The sequence below is a fragment of the Equus przewalskii genome, chromosome 15 (assembly GCF_037783145.1).
Source record: "Equus przewalskii isolate Varuska chromosome 15, EquPr2, whole genome shotgun sequence".
NCBI classification, from domain to species: Eukaryota; Metazoa; Chordata; class Mammalia; order Perissodactyla; family Equidae; genus Equus; species Equus przewalskii.
Window position 1 is genome coordinate 45,132,911 of NC_091845.1, and position 21,146 is coordinate 45,154,056.

General features: G+C 51.9%; 1 protein-coding gene across 11 annotated transcripts in view; it reads right to left on the bottom strand.

Moving 5' to 3' along the window:
* Positions 1–5,077, bottom strand: part of VIPR1 (vasoactive intestinal peptide receptor 1) — a 33,301-nt gene extending 28,224 nt beyond the window's left edge. For 3 of the 11 annotated variants that reach the window (XM_070575767.1, XM_070575760.1, XM_070575766.1), the window contains exon 1: positions 4,110–4,309. In XM_070575767.1, the coding sequence (XP_070431868.1) occupies positions 4,110–4,187 (78 nt within the window). In that variant the 5' untranslated portion in view covers positions 4,188–4,309. Of the gene's footprint in view, positions 1–4,109; positions 4,311–4,702 lie in introns of those variants that run through there. The other 8 variants (XM_070575762.1, XM_070575759.1, XM_070575764.1 and 5 more) reach the window with 6 other exon arrangements.
* Between the last annotated feature and the right edge of the window lie 16,069 nt (positions 5,078–21,146).

Below are 21,146 nucleotides of genomic sequence, written 5' to 3' on the forward strand. Positions count from 1 at the left end.
GCTCTCTTCTCCCACAGCTGTGCTGTCCCATCACAACACAGGCAGGAAAGCTCCTTGCAATAAGACCAAAACTCCTGATAATATCACCACTCATCTTGTGGTGCTTGATTAAATGCTGCTTGGAGATATCTGAATATTAGACATTAAGGAACCCCTGCTAATTGTGATGATGGTATCATAGTTATAAAGGAAAATGTCCTTTGGTGTTAGAGATGAATCTTAAAATAGCTTGGTGTAAAAGGTCATGATGTCTATAATTTATTTTAAAATACTTTAGCCATAAAAGCAACCGATGCAAATATTAATTGTTAAGGTTAATAACTCTCAAACCTAGCAATTGGGAAAGAATGAGTATGAGAAATTCCTATACTGCCATTTTGCTGATGTTACTCCAAGAAATGGGTATTTCCATGTTTGTTTTACTATTCTCTACTTTTTTTATATGTTTGAAAAAATTTTCAAAATAAAAGTGAAAAATAAAAACCTCACAATGTGGTGGACAGATTAAACTGTGTTTCTTTTTCTTCTCCTGAAATGTGCCTAAGGCACGAGAGTTTGCACATCCTGGTTATTTTCCTGGGTGCAGTGAGAACTGCTCTGTGTTGGGAAGTCACACCGGAGGGCAGAGTCTGGGAGGTTGAGCAGAACGGGAGGGAGAAAGGGATGGGGCTTCGCCTTAGTGTCCTGGCCCCATTCCCGCATCCATAGCCAGAGGGGCCACAGTGAGGGGCCCAAGCAAGTGGCAGGCTGGGCCCAGGTTGGACTGCCACTGAGGCTGCCCATTGTGTGCAGAGGCCCGTCACCTACCTGCGTCTGGAGCCTCACCCTTCAAATTGTCTGGCCACCTCATGAAGACACTGCCCCATCCCCAGGATGCCTGCCTGCCCTGGGGACCCCTGGGCAGTTGGGGACAAGAGAGGGCTGAATAAGGGTCCACAGGGCTCCCAAGCTGGGGATCAAGAGGAAGGAATGACCTATCACATAGTTCACACAACACTTTCACCTCCTTCCCGTCTCGTAGATGTCCTGACTGGAAGACCAAGCCTGTTTCGCAGAGTTGTGAGGCTGAGGGGGAAGATTACGCCCAGTCAGGGGGTGGAGCTGGCCTCCAGCCAGCCCTCTCTTCCCATTTCTCCTGCACGTTAGGACAAGGGTTCTCACCCTCCCTTCTGTGATGAGGAAACTCAGGCCCTTCCACGGAGATTAAACATGTTCTCAAGGTCAACTGGCCACTGCCACGGAGTCCCCCAGCTCAGGCTTCTCAAGAAAACTCCAGAAAAGTCAGGGATGGGTGAGACTCAGGGCACCAGGAAGGGAGGGTGGAAACCTCTGGGAGCTAGTCCTTCTAGCACAGGCCCCTGGGAGCCCTGGGCAGGCCTAACTGAGGCTGTCTCTTCACCAGGGAAGGAGGTCTGACCCCGGTGCAGCTGTATTGCCCCCAGCCCACAGGGTGGCCTGGGCAGCTGTGGACAGCCTCTGGAGAGGCTGAAGGCAGATGGCAAGGGCGGGGCGCCTACAGCAAAGTGAGGCCTTCAGGAGCAGGTGGCCAGCAGCCCGTCTCAGAGAGGAGTCAGAGGAGCCAAGCCTTCCCCAAGCCCTAAGCCGTCCCAGCCTCTGGGGGCAGCTGGGGGCTTCCTCCTCCTTTAGGGATCAGGCCCATTCGTCCTGCCAACAGAGGGTGTCTATGGTCTCAGGTGGAAAGTTGGCCCATTTGGCAGAACTCTTCAGGGCATTGTCCAGCCTCCTTCAGGGAGCCTTCCCTGACTGCTCCTCTCTGCGACTCTTGCCCCAGTCTTGGGGGGCTGTGCCCCACAGCGACATGGGCTGTTGAGTCACTGGCTCTGCTCTCCTCCAACAAGCCTGAGAATCTTTCTAGGGCAGAGCCCGGGTCTGCTCCTCCCCTGTGACACCCCTCCCTCCACCCAGGGGTTGGGCATTGCCCAGAGCAGTCCCGCTACCAATGAGTGGCCCCTGTGCCCGCTGTCCAGGGGGTAGGGGCAGTAGAAGGCGTGACAGGTGGCCTTGGGCAGACTTCCTCTTCTGAGACACTGGAGGTTTTCTTTCCTTTTTTTGCTTCCCTGTTCAGAGATTTCCCCTTCCCAGGCTGAGGTCAGGGCACCATAAACTGCAGTGATAAGGCCTTGGGCCTTCAAACTGAACTTTGCAGCTGCCATTTTATGACTCTGATAACATCAGGCACCCCCCACCCCCCCGAGTCCAGCTGGAGCAGGATTGCCTGGTGTCCATTCACTGTGGGAGCAAATGGTGGCTGGTGGGGAAGAGAGAGAACGAGAGAGGGAAATGGGGGCCTCATCTTAGCCTGCCCTCACCCAGGCCTGGGTGAGTCTCCTGCTTCTGTGGGCCCAGCCCAGCACTGGGCTTTGAGGGACATAAGGGTGACAGACCTCAGCCCTTGATTCCATGGGATGGTCAGAAGAGCCCAGGCTGGGAAGTGAGTGGGGTTGAAGGGTAGGGTCAGAAGGGGGAGGGCTGAGGGGCTGGAGCAATCAGAAAAGGCTGTCTGGAGGAGGAGCTGGAGCTGGGAATTGAATGAATAAGATGTGGGAGGACAGGGGAGGGGAGGCTTTGGAGAAGCCAGGCCTCAGGAGGTAGGGGGCAGATGTGACTTAGCACGTGAGGAGGCCCCCCTGAAACCACTCTGCTCCTGGGCTGGGGAGCCTCGAGGGAGGGGGGTTGGGGTGGCAGTAGTGGTCCCAAGGTCACTGGCTCATCCAAGGAGAATCTGAGGGGTTGGGACCTAGGGTTGGGAGAGCCCAAGGGTAGTTGGTGAGGCCTGAAGGCTCCGTGACTGAGGAGCTGTAAGTGGTGCCAGAGCTGTGGCCTCAGGGCCAGAACTCAGTGAAGCTCTGAGTGCTCAGGAGGGGGGTCTCATGGCTATCATTGGGAGGAGGGGGAGCTCCTGCCAATTATCAAAAGGTCTGCTTTCAGGGTAGGCAACGAGCTCCCCATCCCCAGGGTGTGCAAGACATTAGCCAGACAGAAACACAGAGATTCCTGGCCAGGTGGAGGTGATGGTAAGAGAGGTAATCATGGGATAGAAGAGACTAAATCATCAATATACTCCACCCACCCACCAGCAGCAACCCCAGATTCCTCAAGTCCTAGAGTAGGGGTAGAGAGAAAATCAACCTCAGCCCAGGTCTGACTGGTGGGGGACAGGTGTGGCTCTGGTGTCTTTGGGACTCACTTTGCCCATCTATAAAATGGGCTTGGGTAGACTTAGTGAGTCTTGAGGCCTTCTCTAATCTTAGAAGGAGATGATCCATCTGTCTCCTGCCTCAACCAAGATCTGCCCGGTAGCCCAGGTGAACCAGCCACAGACACACACCTGGGCACACCTACACATGGGGCATGCTAGCACACATGCGTCAGGGGCATACACATACCCATGCGAGGATGAAGCAGAAGTGGGAGGAAGAAGGAGGTCGCTGCTTTTTGGCTGTTTGCTCCCTATTCAGCTTTCCCCATGCGCATGTCTGGCCCTTATAAGCGCCATCCCCAACCCCTCACGGCCCACCACATTCCACTTTGGGCTCCCTACATTTCAGCTCTGCTCAGTGAAAGGGCACAGGAAGGGTCTGCCTGATTCCAACACAGGTCCCGGGGTCCCCAGCGCTGGGTCTGCTGCTGAGACGTCACTCTTACACGTAACACACAAGGCCCCACAGACACCTGCAGACGGGCACAGCATACAACGACGACCCCAGCGCACAACGACGACCCCCACAGCCTCCCTCCCATCCACTGTCTGCTAGACCTTCCATTTCATCCGACCACAGTCCCCACGCCACGCACACCAGCAGCCACTACACGAAAGGCAAGTTTGGAGCCCGCTTTCCCGCCGCCCCTCCACCGGTGTCCAAAATCGCCCAGCGGAGCGGGCTCCGGGCTGCGCTGGGAGGGACTAGGCGCGACCGAGACCCCACCCCTCGGGTCTAGATCCGGTCTAAGGTGGAGCCGGGAGGCGAGACAGGGTGCTCCGCGCCCCTTACTCCCCTCACACAGACGTGCGCACAGACGGCCGGGTTCCCGCCGTCCCCACACCACCTCCAGCTGCCGGGAAGCTGGGTGGCCCGGCGGACACTCACCGTGGGGCCAAGGGCGCAGGCGAGGGCGCCGGCCAACACGCAGAGCCAGCGGGCCGGCGGCGGACTCGGTGAGCGCATAGTCCGCCCCGAGCCCGCGGCGGGCGGCCCCGCGCCTGTAAAGGGCGGACGGGCAGCGCACCGCGCAGTCGACGGCGGGGATCCTGGCTGAGTGGCACTGCCGCGGTGGCCCCGGCACTAAGAGGCGCCGCTTGGGGCGGGCCCCGGGGGCTCGTCTGATGGGCGGCGGGCCTAGCCAATGGATCGACAGAGGCGGGGCCGCCGAGCAGGTGTGGGGCGGGGCTGGGGGCGCCCCAGGGTTGGGGGGGGTCCCTGCGCTCCCTCTGCCAATCCCACACGTCAGTCCTCAGTCGCTGGGCATTGCCTGGCCTTCGCCCCCTAGGACCGCATCCCCCGGAGTCTCGAGACCCCAGTACGCCCCATCCTTCCCTGCTGGGCTCGCAACGTTTACAAGCGCTTGGCTGCGATCCCCCGCTCCCGCACGCCCCCTCAGCCCCACCCCAGGGCGCTCTTCACGTCCACCTTCAGAGCCACCGCCTGCAGGAGACCTCCCCGCCAGGCTCCCCATTTCCTACTTTTGCGCTTCAGAGGGCTGGTGCGGGCGGGCCGGACTACGAGACACGAAATGTCACTTCTTATCCCCCAGGCTGCGGGCTGCAGCTCGCGCAGGGTCCTGGGCTGTAGGCGACCCGGAGTAGTCGGGGCGCGTGATCTGATCCATTTTCAATCGCCCCAACTCGTCCCTCGAGGCCAGAGAGGTCGAGCGAGGGGAAGCAAGGGCGCGAGCGAGGCCCGACTCTAGGTTCCTCGGTGCCTCCCCTGAGCTCTGGCGACCTGGCAGGGCGCACTCTGCACCGGCTGGGCTCCCCGGTCCTTCACGACCTGGGGGGTCGTGCTGAGGAAAGGATGGCGCGTCCGCACCCTCGCTCGTCTCGGCCTGGGCACCTCCCGAGGGAGGCTGGACCGAGGTTCCAGCGCCCCCACGCGGGTAGGCAAGGAGTGTTCTCTGCGCGCGGGCCCAGTCTGCGCATCCGACCTAAAAGGAACCGGAGACTTCCTCCTCCTCCCGCCTTGCCTATTTTGCAGCCCGGGAAATTGAGGTCCAGAGAAAGGCTGGACCCAGGCCGCCTGCCTTTGGTGTCTCGCTTACAACCTTTGGCTGGCGGGTCGGCCGCTGGGTGACATCGGGCAAGCCTGCCTCCACCGCGCGTCCTCAGGGCTCAGTTTATTGGTCTCTAGAATGAGGCGGCTGTTCATCGGCGCCGCACCGCAGCAGCGCGTCTTCTTGCGGACCAAGCGCAGGTGGTTGCCTTGCCCTCTTTCCGGGGGCTTGAGACCGTGCAATTGAGACGAGTGTCGGTGGTGGCGGCGGGGATAGGATGGTGGTGGGTGAATGTGATAGGGGGATGGGGGAGGGCCGTGTTCAGTGGAAAGGCGGAGAGGGCTGCGCGTCCCCGGGCGCCTAGCGGGATGTGCAGCTGTTGGAAGGAGGTCCAACTCCAGACACTGGCTGACCAGCAGGTGCATCAGAGTTCCCTGCGGACTCACCCAGGCTTCCCGCCCTATCGCGAGGGGAAACTCAGGCTGCTGACCTTCTGGAGTGGAGTGGGATTATGGAGAGTCCGGGAAAAGCCACGAAGGGATGAGGGCCCAGCCTCCCTCCATTTCGGCTTATTTGGGGTGCTGACATTTCCTTCCTACTCTTCTTCCCTCCTCCTTTTCCTTCCTCCCTTCAGTCCTTCCCTCCTCCTTCCTATCCCGCTGTTGTCTCTCCGTTTCTTCCTCACACATTTGTTAATAACTTGCTGTGTGCCGGGCTCTGTGCTGTGCACTGGAGCACAGAGGTAGACAAGACACCAGCTATCGTACTCCCCACAATTTCCACCTCCTTCCAGATATAATCAGTGAACCTGGACATAGGCTCTTTTCTAGATATGCAAACTGTGGCAATGCCTCTGCTCTGGCCATTCTGGGATTTGGACCCAATCCCTCAGTGGAGGAAGTGTTTGAAGAATCACCAACCATTTTCTCAGCCATCCCCACTTCTGGGGGCCAAGTTAGGCTCAGGAGCCAGGGGCCCTTGCCTCCCCTTGTGACCCTGACAATACCTCTTCTCAGTTCTCCAGTAGGGCAGTGGAATCATGTCCTCATTCTGGGGAGTCACCTCTGCTGGTACAGTGTCCTGAATCCTAAATGTGAATGGCAAACCCATGGGCTTTGGCTCTCATAAACCCTTGCCCATTCTACCCCCCCCCCCCCCCCACACACACACACACTACCTAGTCAGCTGCAGAAGCTGAAATCTCACCATTAATGCTTGTCCTCCCGGCCTGTTGAAGTTCTGCTAGCTCTGACGATAGGAATCTTGGGTACTTGAGAGTGCATTGAGGGGGGTGAGGATTGGGGAATAAAAGGGAGCCAGACCCCACTTCTTTGCCGCATGACCCTGGGGCCAGGCTCAGCAGGTGGCCAATGGGAAGGGGAGGAGGGAATCTTAAGGCTCCCAGCTGGGGATGTGCTGCCTCTTCTCTTGTTCTGGAGAGCGGTCTACAAGAAACCCCCTTCTTAGCTCCATGGCTGCATGGGCATGCTGGGGGCAGTGAGAGTGACTGGCAGGGATTCTTGATGCCCTTGCAGTCCCCAGGCTCCCAGGAAGGAAGTGGGTGACTAAGGGAGAATAGTTTCCCTGCAGATTCTTTAAAATGAAAATTGCTTTGTTCTTTCAGAATTATTCTCCTGGGGGACCCACCCTTCCTTAGCCATCAAAAGGCACAAAACATATTCAGAAGTGAAAGAAGGAACAGAAAAAAGAAAATAGCAAAAACAAACAAAAACCTAAAAAATTCAACCAAGGTTAAATTTGATCATGTTTCAACTAATTGTTCCTGCATGTCCAGTCTTGTATTCTGAGGAACCGGGGGTGGGGGGTGGGGTCACTTGTGGGCCCACTCCTGGGGAGTCCTCTGGGATCTGATAAGGAAGCCATCCTTTGACCTGTCTGATGATCTTGGAAGCCGTCTGGGGTGGGGGAGGGATATCATAAGCAGAAGGTGTAGGGGGGCAGGCTACCTGAGGGGGTGGGAAGCAGTGACCTAGATCTCTGTTCCCCAGACCCCACCCTGTCCAAAGGCTCAGTTCCTCTGGAGTCAGCCTTTGCCTCACCACTCCAGGCTTGGGGAGGGGGCCACAGCCACCCCCTGCTCTCTGTTCCCCATGTCCTCTTGTGTGGATTCCTCCTTGGCGTATTCTGTCCTGAAGTCTCCCTTCCTGGATCCCTGGAGCCTGTCCTCAGTCTCTGGCCTAAGCGTCACCTCCCTCCCAGATGCTGGGAATCACAGGGGTGCAGAAAGTGGGGGGAAAGAGAGAGAGAGGCAGAGTCACTTGCTATCCCCCGTGACGACAGGCACAGCAGGAAAGAATCTGCAGTTACTCATTTGGAGCCTGCCTAGCTTCCTGGCTGCCTGCCTCATCCCTGAGCAGGTGCCGCCCTTGTCTCCAGTCCTTCACCCGCCTCCCTGTGTCATGTACTCACTGCTTCAAGGCTCCCAGCTCAGGAACTCAGTGGTGGCAAGGCTCTGCGGTGGAATGGGTAGGACACCTGGGGACCACAGTGTAGTCTTGGCCTGCATGGTGGGGGCCAGGCAGGGATCTGGCCTGAAGAGTCACTGCTCCAGGATTCCCCTTCCAGAGTCATCCACATTGCTGTGTGGATGAAGGCAAGTTTTGCCCTCTCTGGGCTTCTGAGTTGAAGGGACCTACAACTTAGGTCTTTATCCATCGAGTAGGGCGGGCAGCTCCAGGCATATGAAGTGCTCACCACCTCCCCAGGCCATCCCTTCTTCAGGACCAGTTCTTCCTGTGAGAAGATGCATCTTAACTGTAAGCTGTGGTTTGGTGGAGGCCAGGAGAGGCTCAGGCAGGCATCTAAAGAAGAAACGTTCCCTTTGTCCCTCTGTAATGGCACACAGTGAATATCATTCCTTCATCCCTCATGTATCACCACCTACACTGGCCTGGCCCTGTGATGGCACTGGGGATGTCACAGTGACTTAGACATGGGCTGCCCTCCAGGGGGACCTCACACTGCTTCAGCGGGGTACTGGGGGGATCTTCTGGTGTTGCTACAGCTGCACCTATGAGGAAAACAAAATTCGTAGGAGTGCAGGTGATGGAGAATTGTCCTGACTTGACAGATGGGAAAGTGAAGCCTAGAGTTGCATTCTGAAATGGCTTCACTATCCCTTGGCCCTTAGAGCTCAGGAGGGAGAGAGTGGAGGAGGGGACAGTGCCAACTCTAGGTGTGTCAGCTCAGGTCCTCCAGTGAGCAGATGCTAAGATGGAGTTAGGACTGTGGAAGTTTTTTGGATGGCAGGGGGACCCTGTGAAAGATAAAGGAAGAGAAAGCAGGATCTGGCAGGGGGAAACTTAGACTGTGATACAGCTCTGACAGAGCCTCTGCCAACCTGGCAATGAGCTCCAGAAGAAAGATGGCAACTTCATCACTGGGCTGTGCTCAGTGAGTGGCTGAGGGCTGTCTGGGAAGAGCAGGGCCTCAGCTCTGATGCTGTGGTGGATCCTGAAGGCACTACCGCTAGAAGCTGTTAGAGCACTGCGTTCCTCACAGCGGAATGGCACGTTCTTTATTGAGGGGAAATCCAAGTGATGCATATCTGTGGCTACCACAGAGGGGAAACTGAGGCATGGAAAATGAAGGGAGTGGGAGACATCCTGCTCCAGGAGACAGAGGAAGAGGACACTTGGGTCCTACCCTTAGGGAGAGCCTATTCTGGGCACAGAGAGGGAGGACTCAAGCAGGAACTCCTTTCCTCAAAATCCCAGGACTCTGTTTGGTCCAGGGGCTCAGAAGTCTGTCATTGTGCAGCTTGGCATGGGGGTCGTGGTGCAGCGAGCCTGCAAACTCTAGAGGGGAGGACTTTTCCTCCCTATTTACGCTCCAACAGCAGCCACAGTCTCTCGGTCAAGTGCTTACTGCAGCATCTGTGTGTGTGTGTGTGCATGAGTGTGTATGGGTCCATGTATAAGGGCATGTGAGTGTGTCCTTGTGTATGGGTGTGAGTCAGTACAGACACATCTGCTCCCAGCTGGGGACTGAGAGCAGGGTTTGGCCAATGTGTATTGGGAGGAGGTGGAGTCAGCAACAAGGTTCCAGATAACTAAGGGCAGAAAGAGGTTGAGTCTCAGAGAGGGTGCCTAGGATCTCAGACAGCACCAGGCTGTCTCTTAGAGCAGTGAACTCCCATGGGGGTTGTGGAGTCCTTCTCACCCCAGGGAGAGCTCAGACTAACCCTACAGGAGGCCTAAGTTTGAAAGCTCCCCTCCCCCACTTCCAGCCCTGGGGGGAATTCCATTCTCTGGAATCCATTTCCAGAGATTCTGTGAATTGGTGTGTAAGGTGTGTAACTGACTTTGGGCAGAGATTCTGGAAAAGGAAGATAATGTTGGTGGGACAAAATAGACAGGGGGTTTAAGTAACATAATCAATGCCATCAGGGATTAGTGTGTATATGAAAAATTTAAGGCTTTCAACTGAAAATAATGCAAGTCTCTATGTAACTCCCAAACAACTAGAAGAAGGAAAATAAGACTAAAGAAAACTTCACCAATCCAACAAAAGATTGTATGTATTGGGGGATTAGAAACAAGAATATATAATAAGTAGAAACATAAAATCAGATATTGGGAATAATTACAAATATTAACCATTATAGTCAATGTGAATGAAGGAGAATTTAAGATGGGAAACTTAAGAGGAATAGTTCATATTATCAGAACATTCAGTCTATTGAGATGATATAATAATCCCAAACATCCATGCATTTAATGATATAGCCTCAAGATATATAAAAAGAACACAGAAAAAAAGGCGGAATTGTCAAATCTACAGTCACAGTGGAGGACGCTTCCTTCAGAAATTCCATTCAGCCATCAAAACAAATGAGCTGGAGCTCCATCTCCCAGCAGGGCTGTGTGCCTCCAAGTATGGTGTTGAGCACCCAAAGTAGGTTGCAGAATAACATATACAGTACAGTGTTACTTATATAGAACTTAAAACCTGCAAACAACACTATGTACCTTTTATGGATACATAAATATGTAGCAAAAATCTAAAAAATGTCCAGGAAGGAGAAACACCCAAGTCATGTGTTATCTCTGCAGAAAGAGGGAGGGGAATGGAATAAGGGAACAGTGTTAGCTTTCTGTTGCTGCTGTAACAAATTACCATGAATTCAGCACCTTAAAACAATATCCAGTCATTATTTCACATTTTCTGTAGGTCAGAAGTCTAGATATGGGTTAGCCGGGTCCTCTGCTGTGGCCAGGGCTGTAGTCTCCTCCAAGTTGACTCAAATTGTTGGCAGGATTCAATTCTTTGCAGCTGTAGGACTGAAGCCCCTATTTTTTTGCTGGCAGGTGGCTGAAGAGGTCACTCTCAGTTCCTAGAGGCTCTCCTCAGGTTCTAGCCACATGAACCTCTCCATAGGCAGTTCACAGCATGGACATTTGCTTTTTTACCAGGCCATCCAGAGACCATCTGCTGTAGCTTTGAACTTCTTTGACTTCTTCTGTCTCTGAACTATAGATCCTCTTTTAAAAAGGGCTCATCTGATTAGGTTAGGCTCACCACACTCAAGGGGGTTGTTAACAGGCTGTGCCCACAAGGGGCCAGGAATCTTGGGTGCCGTTTTAGAATTCTGCCACCTGCTGGAGGGGTACATAGGGAGTCCTCAATTGCACTGAACATCTGCAGCAAATATGGTATTATGTTAAGGTCTAATAAAATTAGGTGGCTGATAGATTGAGTTTGATTTTCTTTTTCTTTTCTCCTATATATGTAAATATTTCACATGCACATATACAATTAATAATAGTAAAAAAATCCACCAAAAATCACCCTTCTAAGTAACTCTGGTATTAAAGACATCACGATTGAAGTTATAAATTATTTAGAAGTGAATATTAAATAAATATTAAAACCTGAGAGATATAAACATTAGAGTAATTAGATGAAAACTTTCAGCCTTAATTACATATATTATGGACAAGAAAGATGGGAAATAAGCTAACAACAAATATACTATAAAAGAAAAAAAATAAATCTAAAGAAAGAAGGAAGGAATTAGTAAATAAAAAAACAGAAAATAATAAATAGAAATAAAATATTGAATTAATGAATGAAATAAATTTGCCCCTTGAACAGTAAATAGACAAAGGTTTAGCAAGCCTGATCAAGAATTAAAGTGGAAACATATAAGAAAAAGGACATAGTTCCAGGGGTAGAGAATATTAAAAACGGTAAGAGAGTCCTATCTTTATGCCAAAATATTTGAAGATCTAGGTGAAATGGATGCTTTTCCAGAGATATATAAATTATTATATTTACCCCTAAAAAAAGATACCAGGCCCAGAGAGTTTTACAGGAGAATTGTATAATCTTTAAGGAACAGATGATCCCTGTGTAATCAAACTGCTGGAGAGCAGCAATGACAATAGACTGTTTTCCAAGATATTCTATGCAGTCTCATAATGTTGATAATAAAACAAGGCAAGGATAGCACATTAGGGAAAATCGTAATTCCATTTTTATAATTTAATGGATATTAGTAAATAATTATATGAATCAATTTAATACAGAATTTAACATTTAATGTTTAATTCATTTTCATGCATAAACCTAGAAGCAAAAATTGAGACAAGGGAGCAAGGGAGACAAACCATGGCTGCTGCCGTGCAGAAGGGGTGGGACAGGTCTGTTATCAGCTGATGTACCTCAGATAGGGTGCTGCCAGCCATTGCCTGGTGGGATGAGGGCACTTGGGCCCAGGAGGTGTGTCTGCAGAGGTAGGTCTCACCTGCCAGATGGGAATTGAGAATGGAGGAGGGGACCCTGGTTGGTAACACGGAGGCTGCTCTTGATAAACCAGGTGTTCCCAGAAGAGGAGGGGCCCAAAGTCTGGGCTGCCAAGGACGGAGAAGGTGGAGTACAGCCCAGGCCTGGGAAATGCCAGGCACTGCCATTAGGCTGGTCTTTGCAGGGCAGGGGCGACAGCATCCAAATGACTTCCTTTTCCCTATCAGCAGGACCTAAGATCTGACCCAGGGCCTTTGCAGTGACCACAGTGTGACTTTCCAGACTGAAGGGTTGGCTCCATGACTGGGGCGGGGCTTGTGGCTTGAAGTTGGGCAGATAGCAAGAGACATGGGCTACACTGGAACAGCCTATCTCTGATCCTTTTTCTGTCCCCTACCCCAGCCACAGATGTCTACCAAAGAGGCCTCTGGGCTCCTTACAGCCTGACTGTGCCCACAGGCATACAGCCAGCCATACTCCTCAAATGCTTCTTATTATCATTTTAGTACTGTGATTGCTATCAGAGCCCCAGCCCCAGGCTCTGCCCTCTCATCTCCCTGGGACTGTGTCCACACTCCCTATGGAGGCAAGCTGTTTCAGGGTCCCGAGGCCCTCATGAGAGTGGCACAGACCCTGATGGCAGCCTATACCCTGCGAAGTGGGCTGGTGCACCGCCACTGGGCAGGGACCGTGGTCTGCACTCTGGGGTCTGGCACAGCCAGCCTTGGGCCTCACTGGGGCCAGAGCCCTCAGTTCTCTTCCAAGGCTTCCCTTTCCCTTGGTGGGAATCTCAGTCCACAAATTCTCAGGTCCAAGAAATGAGGCTTGTCTTTACCCTCTAGAATTAAAATTAATATTGACTTTACACCTCATTACACCAGATTGGCAGAAAATACAACTTCAGCCTTTCTTGGGTTTCTGGGCAGTTTGTGATGGGCAAGTATTAGGGAGCCCTTTCCTTCTATCCTCCCCTTGGTCACTGGGCCATATTGGTTGGTGCCAAGCCCCCATTAGCCCAGCCTGCACAGTGCTAAGGCTTTGGGGCCTGAGAATCTTGGTGGGCGGGGGGCCTCGTGTCCAGGTGTACACTATAATCCCTTTGTGAGGTGGGGAGCAGGTGGGAGCAGGCAGGGAGCCTAGTGCTGCTCCAGGAAAGCAGTCTCAGGGAATGCCAAGGAAGTCCTCCCTTCTCCTCCCTCTGCAGGGTCAGCTCCCAGGCCTGACACTGGAAAACAAAGGTCTGGACAAAGTGGCCCCAAGACACTTCTACTTCCCTCCTAGCTTCAACCCTCCCTCTTTTGTGGTGAGAGAGATCATCCACCCAAGAAAGGAATCATTTCCAGGGAGAAGAACAGCCAAGACCATCTCTCGCTCTCATTGCCACCTTGGGCCCCTACCTGCCACCACACGGCCCCACTCTCACTTCTCCCAGGCTGGCCCAGAGCTGCCTTAGGCTGAGGCGGTGCCTGCTCTGAGGAGGGTGGGTAGCTCCTGCAACACCCTTTTTCCTCCTTTGGAGGAAGCTTAGAGGGGGTCACCCTCAGCAAGAGAAAGCAGGCCTATGAGGCTAGGGGTTGGTAGGTGGTGATAAGAGAAATCAAACTGGAGCTGCCAGGCAACCCAGGTGCGGAGAACAACCAGCCAGGTGGGATCACCAGTGCAGGCCTGGGAACCAGGCCAGGAGGATGCTAGCTGGAGAAGAGAGGCCGGAGGAGGAGAGATGAGGAAGGGGAAGGGAAGAAGGAGAGATGAAGGAGGAGGGATGAGGAAGGAAAGGAGGGTGAGGAGGATGGGAGAGGAAGGAAATTTGGGAGGGAGGAAAGGAATGAGCAAGGCAGGAGGGGGAGCGGACGAGGAAGAAACCCAATGCTGGAGCAAGGGGGAAGTCTTGCAAAGGGAAGTCTTCTCTTGAAAGCCCATGCCTGTGCGTCCGCAGCCCCCCCTCTTCCTGTCTCAGGTTACCTTCATCTCATCCCTTACCTGTTCACCTGCTCACCGTAGTAGCTTCCTCATCATCTCTGGCTTCTCCCTGGTCCCTCACTCTCCAATCTCAGCAATTTCCAATCTCTTGCTTTTTAATTTATTAAGAAGAGCTTCAAAATATACAAATGGAGAAAATAATACAATGAACTCCCATGTATCCATCGTCACTTAATTTGTTTCCTCTGTGACCACATCCCAACCATGATCATTTTGAATCCAATCACAGATCTATCATTTTATCTGTAAAGATCTCAGTATGTATCGCTAAAGGATAAAGACTCAAAAAAAAAAAAAAATGGCCACAATACCATCATCACACAATACCGTTTTTACACCTAACCCTGCCAAATTCCTTAATAGCATTAACTATTTGGTTATTATTTAATTTTCATTCTTTGCCTTATAAATGCTTTTATTTTTTTTACTAATTATTTGTTTAAATAATGTTCACACATTACAGTTTAATATAGAGCCCTTCCATCTCTCTGCCCAGGGATCTCTTTTCCTTGCATGTTCTCTTTTGAAGTAACTGGGTTGGTCCTGCGCACTAGCTTCCCACAGTTGGAGTTTGCTGATTGTGTCCCTGTGTTATTTAACCTCTTTCTCTAAGATTGATTGTTTTAAAACATAAGTGAGATCCTGTGGCTCCTTAGTGCAAAGTGCCTCCAGACTCTGAGCGAGTCCCCCATCACCTCCCCTTCCCCTCTCCTCTTGACTTCTCCCACTCTTGCCTCCAGCCACACTGGCCTCCCCGCTATTCCAAGAATTCATTCCTAGCCCCCTCTTGCTTTAGGTCTTTGTACTGGCTGTTCCCTCTGCTTGGAATACTCTTGAACAGGGATCCCCAGAGCTCCTGACCTCTCCTCCATGCTGACTCCTCTACTTAATACTGCAAACTGCTCCCTCCTCTCCAACTCCTGAACCTCCGCACCCTGTCTACATCCCCCCACCCCTACCCCCCTGCGCTGCACTTACTGCCTTCTCAGTTTCCATGCCCTTTGATTATTTCTGAATTCACTCCATTAAATTTGTTGTCTGTCTCTCCCTGCTGGAACAGAAGCTCCGTGAGGGCAGGGATTTTAGGTGTTTTGTTTCCAGCACATCTCAAGTCCTGGGCTCCTGGTAAGTCCTCTATTCGTATTTATTGAATGAACAAACAAAAGAGTGAATGATTCTTCCTAAAACCCAGAGCTGATGCGGTCCTCCCTCTGTCCCAGGTTTTTAATGCCGCCCTCTCACAGGCTCTGAGGGAAACCTCTCCTCCCCTCTCAGCCGGGCCTTGGAGGCTCTTCCCCACCCCCACCCAAGCCTAGCTCTGCCTTGCAGAACACTGTGCTCTTTCATGCTCCATGCCTTTGCCTGGGCTGTTCCTTCTGCCAGGAACGCCTTCCTCCACTTATCTCTCAGGGGAGACTTTGTCATGCCTCAGGGCTTGAATCCACGTCAGTTCCCCCTTCTGGGAAGACTCCTGGGGTCCTCTGCTGGGGATGAAAAGCCCAGAGTGTGTCAGTGATGGCTGGATAAGCAAGAGAAATGGGAGTTCCTCCAGGAGGCTTTTCCTGCTTAGATCTATCTCTGACTCTAGGCCAAGTCTAACCTTTGAACACAGGCTGATCCTTAACCATGATCCCAGGCCTCTCTCCAGAGTTCCCCTGACCCTAGACTGAACCCTGACCCCAGTCTGACCCATAACCCTTATCTTGGGTCTTAATCCAGACTAACTTTTGATCCTGATCACAGGCCTCAGCTCAGAGTGACCCATGTCCCCAGGGTGATACCTAACTCTGATCCCAGGCCTCAGACCAGCCTGACTTCTGACCCCAGGCTGATCCCTGGCCCTGATTCCAGCCCTAATCCACACTGCCTGCCATGGAGAGTGAGCGTGTGTGGCTGGCTCCCAGCAGGCAGGCTCCGAATCTCTGAGCCCACAGCCTCTGGAGGGAAGTCAGGGCCTCAAGGCTGGGAGTCTCTGGGGCGCCTGGGGGTGATTCTCACTTCTGCCCTTCCTCTACCCATCCCTCCCCTCTGGCTCCCAACCCAGTGGGTGCTGCCAACCTGGCAAGAGACTTTGAGGCCAGGCACCAGTGGAGGGGAAGAACTGGCCGGACGAGCCCATGCCTCTGTTTGCATAGGTCTGGGTAAAAATAGCCTCAGCTACGCAAGCCTCTGTCACTTCCTCCCTGTCCTGGATCCTACCCAGGCCTGAGTTACTTGCCAGCTGCTCCTGTCTCTAGGCCTCTTCTTGCCTGGGATGGGACAGGGCCCAGAAAGATGGTAGCAGAGGCCCTGACAACTTCAGTGTCTCTGCTGCAGCCCAAGTGAATCCTGACACCTGCTATTGCCTCTGGGAAGCCACCCTGGGTTGGCTCTTGGCTCTCTTGCCTCATGGTGGCTCCAGATATGAGATTATCCCCATTAGATGTGTAGACCTGTCTTTCTTCTGTCTTGCAGAGGGAGGGCCGGCGAGGTGGTGAGAGGGAGCAAGGAGGAAGCCCGGCTCCTGCCCTGGGAGCCCCCAGGCTGACTGGGGAGACCAGAATCCCCTTAGGGATGAATTTGCTGCAGGCTGGGCTAGCTTCTCTGGGTGACGCAGACCAGAGGAGGGCTCAGTGGGAACTCTGCTCTGAAGGGAATGGAGGAGCATGGAGGGGAGGTCCTGGACTGGTTGTAGAGGAGGAATGTGTGTGTGTGTATGTGTGTTTGACCTACAGTCAGGGTAGAGGGCAGAGGCCTTGTAGGCTGGAGCCAAGGCCACATTTGAGGGCAATGGGGCACCACCAGAAGACCATGAGAAGGGGTTCTGTCTCAGGAAAGTATAGAACTATACGCATTAAAGAAATGTCCCACCCTTGGTCTGGGGGATGCGCCAACTCATGGGAAAGCTTGGGCTCAAGGATCCCTTACTCTTGAGCCAGAGGAGGGTTGGGGTCTTGGCCTCCCCTCCGCATGGAGGCACTGGCATGGCAGGGCTGCTCTAGCCTGGCACATGCTGACCATTCAGCTGTGGAGTCACTTCTTTAGTCCTCTTGATGTCAGTGTGAAGAACACATCCATGCAGAACATACCTGTCATCCAGTGCCCTTCTGGCAATACTACCTTGATTGTTGGGATGGAAACCACAGCTCCCCTACTCTTGGTCTTTGTGGTTCAGTGGTTGAGTGGAGCTCATCCTTCACTCTGGCTCTAGTCATGGGTACTTATCTGGCCTGGCCAAGGAGAGCCATGCTGATGCCCCAAGCTGAGCCAATGAGACTCAGCCCTGGAAATTTTGCTGGAATTATGGGAATTCTGCTATTATACTGGGAAAATATAAGTCTGTTGCTGTTGTGGCCATATTTGCCTGCTTGAGATTTGAGCCAACAGGAAATCAGATCCAAGAGATGTGGAGATGTGACAGATTTCTGAGGACATTGTTTGATCTCTGGATCTAGCTGCACCTAAAGCCAGTCTATCCATGGATTTTTCAGTTTCTGAGATATAAATCCCTTCTTTGCTTAAGCCAATGTGTGCTGGCTTTCTGTCACACGAAACAGAAAAAGTTCTAATACTGCAGCTTCCCTCCCTGCAGTCCCCAAATTGTCCAGGGAGAGCGGAGTGCAAGAGTTCACCTTGGCGGGGTGAGGCAGTGGGATATTGCCTGTGGCTTGTTTCAGCTCTGTGACAGAAAGAGGGATTTCCTTTGGATCTTCATGTTGGCTTCTGCTCCCGACCTGTAGATTCTCTCTTGGATCTGGCGCTTTTTCTTTTTCTATAGTAAGTTGCTCTGCTCCATCCCTGTAACAAGTATAGTCCGTGTGGTCCCCCAGGCCTCTCCCTTCGTCCTTCCAGGATGTGTTGCTCTTTCACAGCGAGGAGAACTTGGAGCTGGCTTTCTGCATCTCCTCTGACCTAGCCCTGCCTGCTTGCCACATGAAAGAAACGTAAGTGTCTGTGGAGGGAAGGAGTCTTCACCGCATGGTTGATAATGTAGGTTTCCATTTATTCATTTTGGGGGAAATCACTTCCCTGTGAATGCTGTCAGGAGAGGACACTTGGGGAGGAAGTTTTAGATGCTGTATTAGTTAGGATATAGTTTTGGCTGCATGTGACAGAGACCAAAAGAACGGTGGCTTAAATAAGATAGAAGTTTCTTTCTTTTGCACATAGAACCAGAGTCAGTATGGGGGCTCTCACTGTGCTGTTAAGGGCCCAGGATCCGTCTATCTTGTTGTTCTACTCTCCTTCAGATGTTAGCTGTATCAGTTGTGGTATTAGTGTGCTTGGGCTGCAGAAACAAAGTACAGCAAACAGGATGGCTTAAGCAATAAATATTTATCATCTCCCAGTTCTGGAGGCTGGAAGTCTGAGATCATGGTGTCAGAGGACTGCTTCCTTCCAAGATGGCGAGAGGGAATCTGTTGCATCCTCTCACCCAGCTTCTGGTGGTTTGCTGGCAATCTTTGGGATTCCTTGGCTGGTAGAAGCATCACTCCAATCTCTGCTTTCACCCTCACGTGTTCTCTCTTGTGTATGTCTGTCTCCAAATGGCCCCTTTTTATAAGCAGACCAATCATATTGGCTTAGGGCCTACCCTAACAACCTCATTTAACTTGATTACTTCCGTAAAGACCCTATCTCCGAATAATGTTAGATTCTGAGATATTGGCAGTTAGGACTTTAACGTTTGAATTTTGGGGGACACAATTCAACCCATAACAATTATCTAATATTGCATAGCAAATTACCCTTAAATTTAGTGGCTTAAATAAATTATTTGTTATTGTTCATGGTTTTTGCAGGTCAGGAATTTGGGAGCAACTTGGTTGGACAGTTTTGGCTTGAGATCTCTCATAAGTATGCAGTTGGATATCAGCCAGGGCTGCAGTCATCTGAAGGCTTGACTGGGGCTGGAGGATCCATTTTCAAGGTGACCCACTTGAAAATGAGGGCCTATTGGCAGGAGGCTTCAGTTCCTCTCCACCTAGATGGCTCCACAGGACTGCTGAGTGTCCTTATGGCATGGTGGCTGGCTTCCCAGCCAGGAGGGATCCAAGAGACCAAGATGGAAGCTGTAATGCTTCTGTGACTAGTCTTGGGAGTCACACACTGTCACTTTTGCCACATTCTATTGGTCACACAGCCTGCTCCTGATTTGATGTGGGAGGAGGCTACACAATGGTGTGAATACCAGGAAGTGAAGATCCTTGTCCACACAGCCCACGTTGGCTCAGCACCACTTCTGCTTTCCAGTCAGTGAGAAAGGGTGAAGAGGAAGGAGGGGGCACATTCCTTCCTGGTCACAAAGTGACCTGGAAGTTGCAAAGTCACATTTTTTCATATCCCACTTGCCCAAACGTAGTTACATGGCCACACAGAGCTAAAACACAGCTTGGAAATGTATCCTTTCTCAGGGGCAATCATGTACTCAGCTTAAACATTCTATGACTATATGTCTTAGTTTGGATCTCCCTGAAAGCAGGACGTGGGACAGTGAATAGGAAAACCCAGTCTTTCCCACCTGAGCAGGGAAAAACTCAATTCTTCACCTCCTGTGTGTCTCTTTTACTACTCTCCCAGAACACTTCACTTCTAACACTTCTGGTCACTAAATGTGTGGGGGGTTTTCCCCCACCAAGCAATTCTGTGACACCAGATGGAAGTCCTACAATTTAATTCAATTTAACTCAATTCTGACACTGTTTACCTGGTGAGAGCATCAGCTCCCTTAGTTAAGGGCTCTGTTCCATGAGACTGCTCCCACCTCACTTCAGATATCAATTGCCAAGTCCATGTCGTCACCTGAGCTTCTGACTGACCTGCTATAAATCTGAGGTTCCCGTACCCCCCAACTTGCGTTCAATTGATTTGCTAGAGCAGCTCACAGAACTCAGGGAAACACTCACTTACACTTACCAGTTTACTAAAGGACATGATAGTGGATACAGATGAACAGCCAGATGAAGAGATATGTCGAGTGAGGTCTGGGAGGGTCCCGAGTGCAGGAGCTTCTGTCCCCGTGGAGTTGGCGTGCGTCACCCTCCCAGTACAAGAACGTGTTCACCAGCCTGGAAGCTGTCTGAACCCCATACTTTTGGGATTTTTATGGAGGCTTCATCACATGGGCATGATAGATCGTTAACTCCATTTTCAGCCCTTTTCCCTTCTCAAGAGAAAGGGGATGGAGGTGAAAATTCCAAGCTTCTAATCGTGTCTTGGTCTTTCTGGTGACTAGTCCCCATCTAGGAGCCATGCAGGAGCCCAGACAGAGTTGCCTCATTAGAAAAAAAGACACTCCAATCACCCAAGAATTCCAAGGGATTTAGTACCCTGTGTTAGAAACTGGAGTCAAAGACCAAATATTACAACAAAAGATGCTCCTAGTGTTCTTATCACCTAGGAAATTACAAGGGTTTTAGGAGCTCTGTGCCAGGAACTGGGCATGAAGACCAAATACGTATTTCTTATTGTAAATCACAATATCACAGGCAGGAACTCGGGTGCAGATAGTTTATTTGTGAGGTGATCCTATGGGGCTGGAGGAAGGGGGCAAGAAGCGTGCTATCGAGGTCTCCGCTTTAGGAGATGGGAACTCAACTCAGCAAGTACCTCAGAAGCCTCCCAGAGTGGTCCATCCTGGGGGTGGGAAGCCAGGGCACTTATCTACGGGTCCCACCCTAGGAAATGAACTTCCCTGCACTTGTTGACTGTACCCCTCGACCCCAACCCCATCCCCTGGTCTGTGGTTTTAGAGATAACCTTGAGTCAGGCCAAGGGACAGATCCATGTGCCCTTGAAGTGGGATGCTGAGAGCCTTCATGGAACTTTCCACCGCAGCTGTGGCTGTAATCAGAGAAGGGACCCCCAAAGCAGCTGCTATGCTGTAGAAGAAGTTGAGGACAGATTTGGGAACCACTCTGGCACCTCTGACATAGACAGCTTGCCAATTTTGCCTACCCCCTACCCAAGTGCCTAAGGACAGGGGTCCAGGCTGTGAAATTTGAAGACCTCCTATCAGTCACTGACTACCCAGGGCAGGTGCTGTGGGCTCACTCTAGTTCCTGCCTTGGAGCTCACTTCTCGGCCCTGTCTCACCAGCCCTGAGTGACAGCCAACACAGGCCATCACCAGGAAGCCCCTGGAACTTGGCCTCTATCACTCCCAGACCCCTGTCTAGGAAACTGAGGGCT